The sequence below is a fragment of the Neoarius graeffei genome, chromosome 14 (genome assembly GCF_027579695.1).
Source record: "Neoarius graeffei isolate fNeoGra1 chromosome 14, fNeoGra1.pri, whole genome shotgun sequence".
Taxonomy (NCBI): Eukaryota; Metazoa; Chordata; class Actinopteri; order Siluriformes; family Ariidae; genus Neoarius; species Neoarius graeffei.
This window is the reverse complement of record NC_083582.1, coordinates 31,630,089-31,648,247: the sequence shown is the minus strand read 5'-3', so window position 1 is coordinate 31,648,247 and position 18,159 is coordinate 31,630,089. Positions and strand designations below refer to the sequence as shown.

Genomic DNA, 18,159 nt, shown 5'->3' with positions numbered 1-18,159 from the left:
GCAGCTCTTGGGAAGTGTAGTCCGGAGTAGCCATGTTTGGAGGCTGCTTTGTACTCAGGTTTTCAGTGCTGTTATTGACAGGACCCCCCCCCGAGGAGCTCCCTCTGGGAGCAACCTCTTTCCTTGGTCGACCTCTCCTTGGTGTGGGCTTTTCAGGATGCTGGCTGTAGAATTCTTGAGTGAGGAGTGGGTCTAAGATGCCCTTGGAACTGACCCAACTGTGCTCCTCTGGGCCATAACCATCCCAGTCGACCAGGTACTCGAGATGCCCCTGTCTGTGGCGAGAGTTTGAGGATCTTGTTCACTTGGTAAATGGGCTCGCTTTCAATGTCTGGGAAGGGGAAGGGGTTTTCTTAGTTGGGTGTGTCTGAGGCTCGGGGCCCTTGGATAGCAGGTTTGAGGCATGATATTTGGAAGGTGGGTGCCATTCTGCTGTGGGGAGGAAGCTCAAGTCTATATGAGACCTCGTTGACTCTGTGGAGTACATTGAATGGGCCAATGAACCTGGCCTGTAACTTCTTGCAAGAGTTGGGAGTGCTGAGGTTTTTTGTGAACACCCATACTCTGTCACCTGGGGCATATTCTGGAGTGGTGCTTTTGTGCTTGTCAGTATAGTGTTTATACCCGATGTTCACCTTCTCCATCCTCTGGTGTACCTCCTTCCAGACTTGTTGACTTTTCTGGAACCATGCATCAAAGGCTGGAATCTGCATGGGAACGTCATCCCATGGGAAGAGTGGGGGTTGGTAGCCAAGTACTCACTGAAATGGGGTTAACTGAATGGCGGAATGTTTGAGAGAATTTTGTGCATACTTGGCCCAAGGAAGGAAACGCGCCCACTCTTTCTTTCAGGTTCTGCATGCAGTGGATGCGAAGAAAGCAGCTCACTTCTTGATTCACCTGCTCTGGCTGGCCGTTGGACTGAGGATGATATCTGGAGGTGAGGCTAACAGATACTCCCAGCCTGCCCATGAACCTTGACCAGAGTCATGAAATGAACTGGGGACCCCGATCACTGATGATGTCCTTCGGTATCCCATAATGGAAAACATAGTTAAACAGTAGTTTGGTGGTTTTGAATGCTGTAGGAAGATCTGGTAGTGAGATGAGTCTGAGGGTTTTGGAGAACCTGTCAATTATAATCAAGATGACTGTGTAACCTTGAGACTGTGGGAGGTCGGTGAGAAAGTCAAGGGTGATGTGTGACCAAGGTTGCTGGGGTACTGGGAGAGGATATAGTTTACCAGCTGGAGTAACTCTGGGGATCTTGGCTTGGGTACAGGCAGAGCAAGATGAGCTGTAATGGTTAATGTCAGCTATCATGTTTTCCCACCAACACTTGTGTTGAAGGAGCTGATAGGTGCGTTGGCTGCTGGGATGTCCAGTGGCAGGAGAAGAATGTCCCCAGATGATCAATTTACCTCTAAGTCTAGGTGGGACATGCAAAAGACCTGGAGGGCAGATTTCTGGTGGACTTGTGAGTTGAGCTTGTCTGATTTCTTTGTCAACATCCTAGGTGGCAACTTGCAGAAAACATTCAGGTGGAAGTATTGTGGTAGGTTCTGATGGTTGAGGTGTGGAAGTGTGAATTCTGGAGACAGCGTCTGCTTTGATGTTTCTGGAACCTGGACGATAGGAAATGGTAAACTGGAATCTGGTGAAGAACAATGCCCATCTGGGCTGATGCAGGTTTAATTGTTTAGCTGTCCTCAGATATTACAGGTTCTTGTGGTCTGTCAGGATCGTGAATGAGTGTGCTGCGCCCTCTGGCCAGTGCCTCCACTCCTCTAGGGCCAGCTTGACAGCCAAGAGTTCTCAATTCCCGATATCATAGTTTCACTCAGTGGGTGTGAGTTTCTTTGAGTAGAAGGCAATGGGATATAATTTAGATCATTCTCCAAGGCACTGTGATAGAACCCCCCCAACTCCCATTTCTGATGTGTCCACCTCCACGACAAATTGTTTAGAAGGATCTGAGTGTTGAAGTATAGGAGCTGTGGTGAAAGCTTCTTTCAGCTTGCTGAAAGCCTGATCGGGTGCTGGACTCCAGTGGAGGTGACGGGGTCCCTTCTTCAGAAGACTAGTGAGAGGAGCTGTGACAGAGCTGAAACCGTGGATGAAGCAGTGGTAGAAGTTGGCAAACTCCAGAAAGCATATAAGCTCCTTGACAGAAGTGGGAGTTGGCCAAGATGTTACAGCAGCAATCTTGGCTTGATCCATACTCACTTCCTCCAAGCTGATGATGTATCCCAGGAACAAGATCTGGCAGGCATGAAACTCACATTTCTCAGTTTTAACATATAGGTGCTGCTGGAGCAGGCGATAGAGGACAGATCTGATATGCTCGTGATGGGTGCTTTCATCTGGTGAGTAGATCAGGATGCCATCGATATAGGCAATTATGAACCTTCCCAACATGTCCCTGAGCATGTCACTGATGAGGCACTGGAAGACACTGAGTGCAGAAGAAAGGCCATAAGGCATGACCAAATATTCAAAATGACCCACCATGGTGCTAAAAATGGTCTTCCACTCATCACTCTCACGTATCCTGACCAAGTTGTAAGCGCTACAAAGGTTGAGTTTGGAGAATATTTTGGACGATCTGAGTTGCTCTAGAGCTGATGGAACCAATGGAAGTGGATAGAGATATTTTACAGTGATCTTGTTCAGGCCTCAATAATCTATACATGGCTGGAGGCCCCCTTCTTTCTTTTCCACAAAGAAAATCCCCGCTGGGACTGGAGATGTAGAGTGTCAGTTGTACCCCTGCTGCAGTGCTTCTTGCACGTACTCCTCCATTGCAGCTTGTTTTGCTAACGACAAAGGGTAGATGTGGTTTCGCGGAGGAGTTGTACCTGGGAGGAGGTTGATGGCACAGTCATAGGAATGACACAGAGGTAGACCACAGGCTTTCCCTTTGCTGAATACCTTCTTTAGATCCATATAACAGGTTGGGACATTGTTGAGGAAGTCAGGCTGAGGGCTTTCTACCGAGGTGTGTGTGATCTGTGGAAGTTTCAGGCAGTTTTGCAAACAGGAGGGTGACCACTGAATAATGTTCCATTGTTTCCATGAGATTAGAGGGTCATGTAGTTGGAGCCATGGGTAACCTAGGATGATGTCGTGATTTGAAGTCAGGGTGACAAGGAGAGTTAGCTGTTCTGTGAGGTTGGCTCCAACTTGAATCTCAAGGGGAGTTGTTTGAGTTGAGACCAGTCCTTCCCCCTATGGGGACCCCATCAATAGCTTTCATTTTGATGGGTCTCAGAAGGGTGTTGGTGGGGAGTTGATACCTCTGTATAATAGTACTGTTTATGAAGTTTCCCTCAGCCCCTGTGTCAATGAAGGCAGAAAGTACATGGATCGAGTTTGGTAGCTTTAATAACACTGGTACTTGGAAAGATTGTAAGCTGTGAGACATTTCTGGACTCCCCAGATTAACAGGGCTGGAAGCCTTGCTTGGCTGACGATCTCATGGGGGCCAAGTAAGGCACTTAGAGATCTGATGACCAGTCTCTCTGCAGTAGAAGCAGAGACTGGTCATCAGATCTCTAAGTGCCCTACTCAGCCCCCATGAGATCTTCCTTTCTAACCTCTGCAGTCATGTGCGGGAGATCTCCATGGGAGTTCCAAATTCATGCTGGGAGAGGAGGTTGGAGGTAGTTGCAGTGAGGGTTGTTTGCGGAGGAGGTGATCCAAGCAGATGGCCAGATCAATGAAAGAATCTAGTGAGAGATGTTTGTTGCACCATGCTAGCTTGCTGAGCACTTCTGGATGCAGACTTTGTCGAAATAAGGCTTTCAAGGCTGGCTCATTCCAACCGCTGCCGGCAGCCAAGGTGCGGAAATCCAGTGCATATTTGCCGACACTCCTTTCTCCCTGTTGGATTATCAGCAGGCTCTCTCCAACCTCTGTACCCTCAGGCTGATGATCAAACACTCTCATGAACATCTCCAGAAAATGGTCATAGGATGTAGTGTGTTTGCCCCATGCATCCAGACAGCACTTGCCCACTGAAGAGCCTTACCGGTGAGAAGACTGATGAACTGGGAGATCTTGTATTTGTCTGTGACTCCAGTGAGAGAAGAGAAATATAGTGAACATTGGAGAAGGAATCCCTTACAATTGGAAACCTCCCTAAAGAAGTTTTCAGGCAGAAGAATGCTACGAGGCATACCGGCAGGCGATGAGGGGCATGTGAGGATGGCCTGCGACATCACAGCAGCAAATTGTGACATCCTGGTGTTTAGATCGCTAATCTGCTGGTGCTCTCCTAACAGATGCCCCTCTGCATGGATTGCCGTCTGCTTAACTTCCTCTGCTGCATCCATGACAGCGAAGTATCGTGTCAGATCGCAGGCACTAATGGATGCAATTGCAGGGGAGAGCAGATGCAGTGCAAACTACAGAGAAAGCCAAAACGTGAATCAGAAATCATAGTCAGGAAACAGGCGTGGGTCAATCGATCGGTGAACAGCACAGTGTAGGGCAGATGAGAAAACAAATTTGAATGAGATCAGGAACAGAGGTCATTAACAGGAAGTCAGAAGATAAACAGAATGCTTGGTAAAGTCAGGTAAGGGACACAGAACGATACTTCACGAGAAGTGCTTGTGACTGCTGAGCTTATATGGAGTTAGTGATTGTGGGGTAATAGGCTGCAGGTGAAGTGATTAGAAGTGACAGGGGGGCGCTGTGGCTCTTGGGAAGTGTAGTCCAGAGTGGCCATGTTTGGAGGCTGCGCCAAACTCAGGTTTTCAGCGCTTTTGTTGACATCCAAGACCAGCAAAAATGCAAGACTGAAATTTGCAGGTGACCCACAAGCCTTTTGGAGGAGTGCTATCTGGTCAAATGAAGCAAACAAACAAACAAACAAAAATAACTGTTTGGCCATAATTATCAGCAATATGTATGGAGGAAAAAGGATGAAAAGGCTTTACTTCAAAGAACACCATCTCAGCTGTGAAGCATGGGGGTGGCAGCATCATGCCGTGAGGGTATTTTGAAAAGGGACTGGTGCACTTCACAAAATAAATGGCATCACGAGGAAGGAGGATTATCTAGAAATACTTGATGCTTGAGTAAGCCTACCACAAGCATTCGTTTAAAAGTTGAGCAATTAAAAGGCAATGCCACCAAATACTTAAAAAAAAAACCTGTACATTTTTTGAACAACTGAAAATCTCACTTAGTAAATAAAAGCTAAAATAAATTAGCCTTTTAGATATTATTTTAAATGAACTCATGTAAATAACTCAGATACCCTAAGTGCCTTAACAAAGAAATGGTAACATGAAATGTGTGGAGAAATAGCTGCAAAAATAAATTCAAATGTCAACATAGTATACAGCATCTACAGTCTAACCATGAATTATTGTTTTGAATCAACCAATTTTGTTTGGTTCCAACATATTTTAGTTTAAAGCCATTTAATACAGCAGTTACTTTGGGCTGTCAGTCACTATGCACAACACACAATGCTGTATCCAAATGTTGCTTCTTTGGGAACTATTTCCATTGTCGGAGCAAAAATAAACAAAATATTTGGTCAAACTGTGCCTGAAATGTCAGTTACTTGTTATTAAAGGAGCCATATAATGCAAATGTGTGTTTCTGTTGGTGTAGTTGAAAAAGGAGAGTTCAGTACATGGAACTGACACACTGAACCTCAAACACTGCCATCTCTTCTTTTAAATGCAACTCTTGCATATACAAAAGAGGTTGGTAAAACTGGCCAATTCCAAAATCCTAGAGTGTTTTGTAAATTTCAGGTTCAGGCTAAATTTTTACCTTGGATCTGCGCAGCTGAAACTTCAACAGTTCTGCAGATATTATGAAAAATTAAACCATGACAATTATCACTGCACAAATACAACAAGATTAAGTGTGGTTGGTGCACCAGTCACTAAAGAACCTTCATCTCCTTTCAGCTGGCATGATGATCAATGGAGCTGCCAGTGCTCTGGCTATCTCTTTTGGGATGCTACCAAAGTCGCTAAAAACTTGTTGTTCACAACTTCACCTGATATTAAGCAGTTCCTCACAGCTGTATAAACAGTTCACACTGGCAACTAAACTGAACATTAAGATAATAAAGATAAGTAAATAGTATAAATAGCATCCATGTGGAGATCACAGAGCTTCTGCATCTGGACCTGTCACTACACATTTCAGTTAAGACAGTTTCTCAAACCTTGGACAATATCAAGCAGGCTTCACTCAGGATTTGACACAAAAGAGAGATGAGGTTTCACCTTTGTTATCATCACAACCAGAACCTTTAAGTAGCTAACCATGCTGTGTGATTTTTTTTTTCCAATTTTTGATGGCTGAAGCCAGATTAAAAAAAAATAGCCTGTATTGTCATTTAAAGATACAATATAAGATGCATCTTTGTTAATCCCTTTGTCAAGTAAATCTCTAATTTATATCTCATCAGCAAGACATAACTTCAAAGTGAACTAGTTTGGTTGCTTGGAGAGATATATACACTAAGGGCCCGTTTACACGAGGACGCTGTCGGATAAAAACGACTAAATATTTTATCGGAAGTGCCTTTCATCTACATGGGGACGGCGTTTCCGAGGCTGAAAAACGGAAAAAATTGAAAACGCCTTCCAGAGTGGATAAGTTAAAAACAGCCCCCGTTGCATATCCGTCTAAACTACCCAATACGCGAAACTCTGCTCGGATCTGCTCACGTCGGGTACGCGTTTACGTCATACATATGTCATATACTGTACATGCCAGCCCGGGAAGTAAGAAAGTAAGTAAAAAAGTAAGAGCATTCTGATTACATCGATCCAACGGACCTTCAAGCTGCTCTGGCAGCTTTAATAAACGTCCAGGAGTCCTTCGAACATCTATACCGAATCTGCACATATACCGTTAATGAACAGAGGCGGGTATAGTATGCTCTTACTTTTTTACTTACTTACCATAGCCAGAGTAGTCAAAGTTTTCGCGGCGCAGATGTGCAGATCAGACAAGACGGAAGACGTTGCGCATGCATGCAGACATAGCGGAGGTCTTTCACAGCACCACCTAGCCGCCTGGCATGCACATCTATTTGAATTCCACACATTTATGCGTCACCGTATAGACGCAGATTTCCTCCATGAAAACGGTCGTGTAGACGCGGAAAAAAGTGAGAACGAAAACGGACTTTTGCGTTTTTGTTTCAGACCGTCCCCGTGTAAAGTGGGCCTAACTCGCCATTTTGACATGTCACTCTGAGTCATATGACATCATTGTTGCCTGATTGATATGATTAAATTTTTGCCAATTTCTAATAATAACAACTGGACTGCAGAAATTTCCTCCCTCACTGTGAGTCTGTTGTAAATTGACAAAAGGTCAGACTACATTGAAAGTTTTGAAAGCTTTATGGTGAGTGAGATTTAAATCATGACTTGATTTATATCTGGCAACCCTGTCCATCACAGTACCTGTGTGAGCAATGGTGCTGCAAACCAACCAATCAGAGCAGAGATCATCAGCATATTAATGTCCCCACCAAAAAAGTGCATACAGCTTATTCCATTCTAGAGCCAAATCGTAAGGTTATAAATGGGTATGGATAATGGCATCTGGGCATTTTTTCCCCAATCTAAGTCACATTCTATTTAAATATCAGAGCACAATTTAAAATACTGAATAAATGCATTCTATGGCACCTTCAATTTCTCATTAATAGAATTGTTGTAAAAGAGCAATATCACACTCATGATCATGCTGTTGTATTGAATATCAGCATGGCTGTCATTAAGCCATAGGTAATGTTCAGTATAACGCTACTTTTTTTCTTGTGCAATAGTACTTAATTATTGCTTTTTTTAATGTTTGGAACAAATTGTATACTTTTTTGTTCTTTAAACAGATGTAAAACATAACCATTTTGGAACAAAAAAAATGTGACTGATTACAATATTGTTTTTAGTTTTGATGGAATTTGAGAAACAAATGAAGTAAAATAAATGAAACCTTCTTTTTGTTTGCATCCTCTACATCTGATGAATTCTCTGACTCCTCATCTTCAACATCAGACTCAGCTTTGGCAATTGGTACGTTCAAGGTCAGAGCCTCAAGACAGTTGTTCAACCCGTCTGCCATCTTCCCTTCAACAAGGTGGTTTAATGAAACGCTTTCCTTTTTGTCTGTATCATCACGTTCTGTTTCTCCTGTATCACCCTCAGGAAGCTTCCTGCGCATGATCTGCTGTACAGTGCCGAGGATGAAGGATTTGACCCAGTTAATGCCCCTGGTGATGCGTCCAATGGCAATCTGGAGATTGTTCATCTCACCATCTTCATCACTTGCTGAGAGATTGTCCCCGCTGAATGAGCTGAGCAGCAAGGCAAGGAACAAGTTCAGCACCTAAAAGATTTGACAAAGAGAAAATATTTTAGAGAGGTTAAGCTTAATCTTGAGTAGGTATACTGTATATCATATAAAAATATATTTGAATGCCTTCTGATTATGATATAAGCTTTTTAATGTTTCATAAACTGGACAGGTATCAATGATGAAAGCAGATTTTGTGTGTGTGTGTGTGTGTGTGTGTGTGTGTGTGTGTGTGTGTGTCTACTATAACGTGGAGTCAGTAAACATTATGCTGTCTGCAGGACCTCTTTAGCTATCTTTAGTTTCAAAACCAAGTTAGTCCACATCTGGATTTTTATTTCCTTGCTTTATATACTGTTCAAGTCTTAGGCACCCTATTTTTTACATACAAGCTTTGTTATAGATTTCTATTTAATGACTTCTACATTATCAAGTTAGCACATTTTAGAGTTACAAATGTTCATTTTCCAGCACAAAATTAAATGGTACAGAAAAAAATGTATCTGAGCAGCATCTTACATAAGAGCCCACTTTTCAGATTAAAAAAGAAAACAATGAAGGCTGCTGGGTTTTGCTGCAAAATGAAGAAGCAAGTGTGACAGTCAAAGTGTCCAGAAGAACTGTGGCTGGTTCTGTAAGATGCTCAGTAAAACTTACAGCTCATTTCCGCATAAAACTGCACTCACTGTACCTGAGACTACTATTTTTTTTTAAAGCAAAGGGTCATCTCACACCAAATATTGACTTTGTTTCATTTATAATGGCATAATACTGTTTATATATTTTTTAACATTAAAACAATTCATTTCATAATTTTTAAGCATTTATGGTCTACAGCAGTGTTTCTCAACCACTGGGCCGCAGCCCAAAAGCGCCGTAGAGTGGGCCGCAATTTTTTTTCAAGTTGAAGTTAATTTTTTACTCGTAGTAGGGTACAATTGCTGGGTTGCATCCGATGTCACAGCCGCCTCATTAAGCTACGGTCACACTACAGCTCGTAATGCTTTGCAATGGGTTATCGATGAAAATGAGGCATTTTAGTGGTGATGCATGGTGATATACATGTGAGCTAAAAGTTATGGTCAAAAAGAGTTGATTCCCGATTACTTACGCTAAGATCAGATCAGATCACATGACACCGTTCCACAATTATCGACACCGTTCCACAATTATCAACATCCAGATGATTATTTAAAAAAATAATTGGTATGTAGTATTAAGTTAACAAAACATAGTTTTTATTTAAAACTTGCTTTACATAGACTTATATTTCGTACAAAATATCTTTTATATAAATATATGGATGTCGGCGCTTAAGTAAATGAGGAAGTAATTCTAATGTTTGTAAACAAATGAACTGATAATGTTTAACCTGTGTCAGAAAATATTTTTGTTCCACTTTGTAAGTATTTTCATAGATCACATTTTGTTAATCATTCATTTTTGTTTGTATTCATTTCTAGTTTTGTAGTTTACCAGTAAATGTCAACAGGTAATTGATATTGTAACCACATGAAAATCCAGGTCAAAGGTCGCATGTCATTCCTCGAACCAAAACTTTATTTTTACATCTAAAAATATAAAATGTCTACTGATATTGTAATATGTGGTAGATATTTACAACAAACTGCAAAAAATATTTTCTGAATGGAATAAAAAAATCTGAATATTTCAAGCATGTAATTTTTTTTATATGCTAGGAATTTAATTCTGGTCTAATTCTATTTATTGCAATCAGATTCCAAATACTCTTGAAACATTCCATTCTGTTATGAATCAGAAAAAGATTATTATAAATCACAGCACTTTTATTTTTTTTAAAAGTACTTCATCTACTTCAACAATGTTACACAAAGATCGATACATAAGAGTTGTAAATGTCACTTAATTCTACAGGGTGTCGATAATGGTGGACACCGGTGAAAGTGATCACTATTATCGACATCTCACATGATTTCTCAAACGCGCGTACATGAGAAACCTCCATAGGAATGGGTGTGCTAGTGGCAGGAGCCAGAGTAGTAGTAGGTTGCAGAGAGGGTCTATTTGTGATGAGGTGGTCCAGACGACTGGCCAAATCGATGAGTGAGTTGAAGGACAGATGTCCAATTCACTCATCACCTCTGGACATAACCCTTGGTGAAAAGTGGCTTTTAGTGCAGGCTCATTCCAACCACTACCTGCAGCCAATGTACAGAAGTCCAGGGTGTACTCTGCGACTCTTCCATTTCCCTGCTTGATGGACAAGAGACTCTGTTTGACCTCTTTTTCTTCGGGTTTGTGATCAAACACTTGCTTAAACAGATCCAAGAAACGGTTGAAGGATATGGTGTGTTCACCACTGCATACCACTCTAGCCCACTGTAGAGCCATGCCCGTGAGTAACATGAGAAATTTAGCAATCTTTTGTTTGTTGGAGATTCCAGTGAGTGAGAACTATAGGGAACAATGGAGAAGAAATCCCTAACAGTTTGATGCTTCACCCGAGAACTTCTCCAGTAGCGGAATGAGTGGAGCGGCACTGGCGGAAGATGCGGGGCACTTTAGGAGGGCCTGCAACATAACAGCAGCGAGTTGCACCATCCTAGTGTTGAGGTCGCTGAGCATCTGCTGATGTTCACCTAATAAATGCCCCTGAGCATTGAGTGTGGTCTGCTTTGCCTCCTCTGCTGCATCCATTGGTAGCAAAGTATCCTGTCAGGGTGCAGGCACTTACAGATGCAGGCGCAGGGGAGAGTGGGGAGAAGCAAACTGCAGACTGAGCCAAAACAAAGAGAAGGAATTGTAGTCAGAGTAATGGGCAGGGGCTGTTTGATCGGCAAACAGGACAACGCAGAGAAAACGATAGAGTGAGGTCGAGGACTGAACGTAGATAACAGTCTAAACAGGAAAGTCAGGCAGAAAGTAAACAGCTTGGTAAAGTTAGGCACGGAACCACTAAATGATACTTTGCGATGTGAGTGTGTGAGAGCTGGGCTTAAGTAGGTGAGGTGATTGCTGAGGAACAGGTGCAATTAGTAATCAGGTGACAGAGGGTGCTGTGACTCTTGGGTGTTGTAGTCTGGAGCAGCCATGTTTGGAGGCTGTTCCGAGCTTGTGTTTTCAAAGCTGTTACTGACACACTTTTGGATCATTAATCCCTTTTGACTGAGAATTCCCTGCATGCATGGCTTATACTGGCTTCTGGTACATCCATACAGTTTTAAATACAATACCTACAATTAAAAACAGTTTGTTTTTAGTGCATTTATTTAATTCCTGGGCTCCCATCTTTAACAAGGAGTGATGTTACATCCCATTAATACATGTTACAATAGGTTATTAGATTCTAATAGAATAGATGAGACAAGATAATTGGGGATCTTTTTAATGGGCCCTGACTCATTACAAATATGATTAGGTGGGCCTTAAAGCAGAAAAGGTTGAGAGTCCCTGGTCTACAGCATTTCTTTACATGTGCCTAAGACTTTTGCACAGTACTGTGTATATATATATATATATATATATATATATATATATATATATATATATATATATATATATAAATCAGTGTTGTAGTCGAGTCACTAAACCTCGAGTCCAGTCTCGAGTCCCCAGTGTTCAAGTCTCATCTCATCTCATCATCTCTAGCTGCTTTATCTTGTTCTACAGGGTCACAGGCAAGCTGGAGCCTATCGCAGCTGACTACGGGCAAAAGGCAGGGTACACCCTGGACAAGTCGCCAGGTCTATAAATATCTCATCTCATCTCATCATCTCTAGCCGCTTTATCTTGTTCTACAGGGTCGCAGGCAAGCTGGAGCCTATCCCAGCTGACTACGGGCAAAAGGCAGGGTACACCCTGGACAAGTCGCCAGGTCTATAAATATCTTATGCCAAATTATTATGGCATATTATAACAAATAAAGAAAAAATCCTAGTCCTAATGCAGTTAATGCATGAGTCCGAGTCAAGTCACAAGTCCTTAAAATTAGAGCACGAGTCAGACTCGAGTACTACAAGCCTGATATATATACACTAGTGCATCTCAAAAAATTAGAATATTGTGAAAAAGTTCAATATTTTCCATCAGTTATTTAAGAAAGTGAAAATATTATATATTATAGACCAATTACACATAAACTAAAATGTTTCAAGCATTTTTTTATTTTAATTTTAATCAGTATGGCATACAGTACAAAAACATAAAAAACCCCATCTCAAAATATTAGAATATTTCATTTCGAGTTTGAGTAAAACAGTATGAATACAGTGTATCTCTCGGTCTAGTTCAGTACACACAGCCACAATCATGGAGAAGACTGCTGACTTGACTGTTGTCCAGAAGATGATCACTGATGCCCTCCACAAGGAGGGTAAGCCACAAAAGGTCATTGCTGAAAAGGGTGGCTGGAAAAGGTGCACAAGCAACAGGGATGGCCACAGTCTTGAGAGGATTGTCAAGAAAAGTTGATTCAAGAACTTGGGAGAGCTTCACAAGGAGTGGACTGAGGCTGGTGTCAGTGTATCAAGACCCATCACGAACAGACATCTTCAAGAAAGGGGATACAACTTTCGCATTCCTAATATCAAGCTACTCGTGAGCCAGAGACAATGTCAGAAGTGTCTTATCTGGGCTAAGGAGAGAAAGAAATGGACTGTTGCTCAGTGGTCCAAAGTCCTCTTTTCAGATGAAAGTACATTTTGCATTTAATTTGGAAATCACGGTTCTAGAGTCTGGAGGAAGAGTGGAGAGGCACAGAATCCAAGGTGTTTGAAGCCCAGTGTGAAGTTTCCACAGTCTGTGATGATTTGGGGTGCCATGTCATCTGCTGGTGTTGGTCCACTGTATTTTATCAAGTCCAAAGTCAACACAGCCATCTACCAGGAGATTTTAGAGCACTTCATGCTTCCATCTGCTGACGAGCTTTTTGGAGATGCTGATTTCCTTTTCCAGCAGGACTTAGCACCTACCCACAGTGCCAAAACTACTACCAAATGGTTTGCTGACCATGATATTACTGTGTTTGATTGGCCAGCCAACTTGCCTGACCTGAACCCCACAGAGAATCTATGGGGTATTGTCAAGAGGAAGATGAGAAACACCCGACCCAAAAATACAGATACGCTGAAGGCCACTATCAAAGCAACCTGGGCTTCAATAACACCTCAGCAGTGCCACAGAATGATCACCTCCATGCCACACCGCATTGATACAGTAATTCATGGTAAAGGAGCCCCAACCAAGTATTGAGTGTATAAATGAATATACTTTTCAGAAGTTGGACATTTCTGTTTTGTAAATCCTTTTTTTTGATTGATCTTGGGGAATATTCTAATAATTTGAGATACTGGATTTCTGATTTTCGTGAGCTATAAGCCATAATCATCAAAATTAAAACAAAAAAGGCTTTAAATATTTCACTTTACATGTAATGAATATAGAATATATGAAAGTTTACCTTTGTGAATTAAATTATGAAAAAAAGGAACTTTTTCATGGTATTCTAATTTTTTGAGATGCACTAGTATATACAGGGCTTGAAATTCGTATATTTTTTCACCAGCCAGCCAGACTAGTTACCTTCCAAAGTAACTAGCCAAGCAGAAAATCAACTCGCCAAAATTTGTTCATGTATGAATTTTACTGCCCTGTGATGACCTGGCGACTTGTCCAGGGTGTACCCCACCTTTCGCCTGTAGTCAGCTGGGATAGGCTCCAGCTTGCCTGCGACCCTGTAGAACAGGATAAAGCGGCTACAGATAATGAAATGCGATGAGATGAGATGAATTTTACTCCGGGGTGAAAGTAACTTTTATTTCTTGCCGTTACTATTATTTTGAGTCATAGTGCATGTGCGCAGCGAGCGCCAAATAATACACCTAATTATTTATTATTGTCTACTTATCAAGCATTCACTAGGACTTCTTATCACTCAGTAGTACTAGTATTGTACTTTTTTATCAGACTATCACTCTTTCATCCACCTGTATCAGTTTTTGATTATAAATAAATTGCAAACACATCATTTCAACAACACAATCGTTTTAATAACTTTTTTTTTAGCTGAACAGTTGAAAACTAACTTTCATTTTGGACATTCTGTCTACTAAAACACTTTGGATACCAGCTGCGCACGTTGGCGCAGGATGGTTAAGCAGTGGGCTCCGCGCACTATCTTGCACGCTGTCTGTCAAGTGAAACACGGAAGGAATTCACTTCAGACATAATTCAGAGACAGGTCAGAATGAGTTATATGCAATGTCTCATCTCATCTCATTATCTCTAGCTGCTTTATCCTGTTCTACAGGGTCGCAGGCAAGCTGGAGCCTATCCCAGCTGACTATGGGCGAAAGGCGGGGTACACCCTGGACAAGTCGCCAGGTCATCACAGGGCTGGCACACAGACACAGACAACCATTCACACCTACGGTCGAGTCACCAGTTAACCTAACCTGCATGTCTTTGGACTGTGGGGGAAACCGGAGCACCCGGAGGAAACCCACGCGGACACGGGGAGAACATGCAAACTCCACACAGAAAGGCCCTCGCCGGCCACAGGGCTCGAACCCGGACCTTCTTGCTGTGAGGCGACAGTACTAACCACTACACCACCGTGCCACCTTATATGCAATGTATATTGAGGAAAATGTGTTGCTTTTGGTAAATTGATGTTAGCAGGTGTGTTGTTATGCTGAAAGTGTATGGAATCAATTTTGTGCCAAAATGTTCATACAATACTTTTGAAATATCAAACAAAAATGATAAATCAAAATTTTAAAAAAAAATTTAAAAAGTAAATTTTTTTAGACTGGCAAACAAATTATTCGTGTAATCGTGCAAAATATCAGTCTATTACTCTTCAGAAACCTTTTATTTTTGTTCCGCGTCTTTCTCAGTTTTGTTTGACGTAATTTATTTTGGTTGCGATTCCAGCTTTCTCGTTTGCGCTCCCTGACTTTTTGCTTGCAGTTTTGGCACAAACTTCACATGTGGGTGGGCTGTCCAGGAATGCATTCCCATTGGCTAACTTGTGTTTGACTGACAGCTATGCTCAGCCATTCCCCCGGAAGTGACCGATCCATTGACGGTACACAAGGATCGAGTGGACTTCAGTGGCGACTATGATATTGAATTAATTCAACAAAGTGTAAGTGCGGGACAAATGTGTTGTATGTGTTGCAGTAGTACATAAGTCCACTCGATCCTTGTTTACCGTCAATGGATCGGTCACTCGTCAAACAGTCCACCAGAATCCGAGTAGGAAATGGCCGCAACGACGGGAAGGGGCCAAGATGGCGCTGTAAACAGTCGTGTTTTCGAGTGCAGCTATCAAGTTGAACTTTAATATGTAAAGACTGCTTTTGCACGGCGTGCAACTTTTCTTTGTGACACAGCACTGAGTTATCTTCGTTATTTTGGTATCTTATTTAACTTGTAAGGCGACTTTATCGAGTTATGTCGAACTCCAGTGGGAAGAGAAAAAGTACCGCGAAGAAAATGGAGGAGCTGTCGGTCGCAGGTGCTTCCAATGCACTAATTGATAACTGCCACGATTATTCTGCCCGTGATGACACCCCGAAATTTTCCATAATAAGTGAAGAGGACTTTCCTTCTCTGCCTGTCACCCCAGAGAAACCTCCTGTAAAGAGAGGTAAAACTGAAATGGCCAACACTGATATTGTGTCTACTCTGTCAACGTTGATCAACGCCAGATCAGATGAGCTGAAGACTTTGGTCCAAAATAACACTGCTCAAATCACAGGTCTGAGGGGAGAAATGGAGACTGTCTGCAGGCAAATGAGTGAGGTGAAGGGGAAAGTTTCCCAACTCGAGCTCTCTCTTGAAGAAGAAAAGAAGCATGTTAACATGCTGGAATTGTGCATCACTGAGATGGAGAGATATTCGAGGCGCTGGAATTTAAAACTACACGGCGTGGCCGAGAGGGTGGAAGACAAAGGTGTACGGAAAGAGGTGATCCACATTTGCCAGGCGCTGCTGCCATCAGATGCTGAACGACTCCCAGATGTTATCGACACAGTGCACCGCGTCGGGGTGAAGAAACCGAACGCCACCAGAGGCATCATCATACAGTTCTCCTCCCGTGTACACAGAGAAGCCGTGTGGGCTGCAGCAAAGAATTCATCCTACCTCAAAGAGAACGGTCTGCACTTCGCGGAAGATCTCTGCAAAGCCGATAGGGAATCGAGGATGAAGTTCTGGGCGCTTGTGAGTGAAGCACGCAAGGCTGGGAAAATCGCCTACTTTGTAGGTGGCCGTGCCTTCATTGAGAGACAGGAGATATCTCTTCCAGGTTGATTTAAGGAGTATGGCAACTACAATCCACCACACTTGTACCTTATGTTGCCCTTGACATTTGTGCTGGGTATTTTGCAAAAGTTTGATGGCTAAACTTAAGCTGTATTTACATTTCCTTTTACCATAATATGATGCTGCTCTCGTATCATTCCTTCATAGTTCTCAGGGTAAGAGCTGTGCGGTTAGCGCGTTTAAGTTCGTCTTTATAACACAAGTTTGTCGTTATCTGTAGTTTCTCTCAACGCCAGGGGTTTAAGGGATAACTTGAAACGAAAAGCTTTATTTTTATTTGGAAAACAATGCAAAACTGATTTCTGTTTTTTTTCAGGAGACTCATACTGTTAATGATGATGTGCACTTTTGGAAATCTCAGTGGGGGAATGAGGCCTTTTTCTCACATGCTACACAATGTTCTGCTGGAGTTTGCACTCTTAAAAATAATTTTACAGGGGGTATATTACATACTGACTGTGATAAGAATGGTCACTATGTATGTCAGGTTGTGGACACTCACAACTCCAACTTTATTTTAATTAACATTTATGGATATAACTTAGTATCTGATAACAACACTTTGCTTACTATCGTGGAAAAGAAAATTTGTTATTGGCTGGCCAGATTTCCTAATGCTCATCTAATTATAGGGGGAGACTTTAATATTACTCTGGATGACACTATTGATAGGTGGCCACCAAGATACCAAACTAGTAGCAGTGCAAACTTAAAATCACTAATGCAAAGGTTTGATTTATTAGATGCTTGGAGAGAAAAGCACCCTCATGACAGAATTTTTACCTGGTGCAATAAAACAAGGAGTAGACAATCTAGAATAGATTTTTGGTTAGTTTCAAGCAATCTTAAAGACTCTTTAAATATTAACATTCTCTCAACCCCGTTGACTGATCACAAGGCTATCCAAATTAACATTTCTTTACTTCCCTCTTCCACTAAATTTCACCAAAGCTCATACTGGAAACTTAATAGCTCTATTTTGTGTCATGAAGCAGTAAAACTCAGGGTTAAGGAACTAATACGAATCTATTGGAATGAAGCCCAAGCTGAAAGAGTATATGGGAGTAAATGGGAACTTCTGAAGTTTGAAGTTGGGAAATTTTTTAGGAAATATTGCAGTAATCTCGCTAAAGACAAACGACATGAGGAAGAAAAGGTGATTTCCAAGATAACTACCTTATCCTCCAGATGCCCTGATAAGTTGTCCTCTGAAGAAAAAGAAACACTATTTGAATATCAAAACAAACTAGACAAGATCTACCAGTCTAAAGCTGAAGGGGCTTTTGTAAGGTCCAGAAGGCAATGGATGGAGGAAGGTGAACAGAACTCGGCGTATTTCTTCAGGTTAGAAAAGTCCCAGTCCAAAAATAATACCATTCATCAACTAAGAATAGACAATGTAATATGTGATGATGCAAACCAGATTGCAAACTTCTGCTCCAACTTTTATAAAAATTTATACGGCTCCCAATATTGTGAAGACAGTACTGTCTCATTTCTGGA

General features: G+C 41.8%; 1 protein-coding gene across 1 annotated transcript in view; it reads right to left on the bottom strand.

The window, feature by feature from the left end:
* Nucleotides 1–18,159, bottom strand: part of scn4aa (sodium channel, voltage-gated, type IV, alpha, a) — an 80,111-nt gene that overhangs the window by 17,481 nt on the left and 44,471 nt on the right. The window contains 1 exon segment of the mRNA XM_060939525.1: nt 7,987–8,379. Coding sequence (XP_060795508.1) covers nt 7,987–8,379 — 393 coding nt within the window.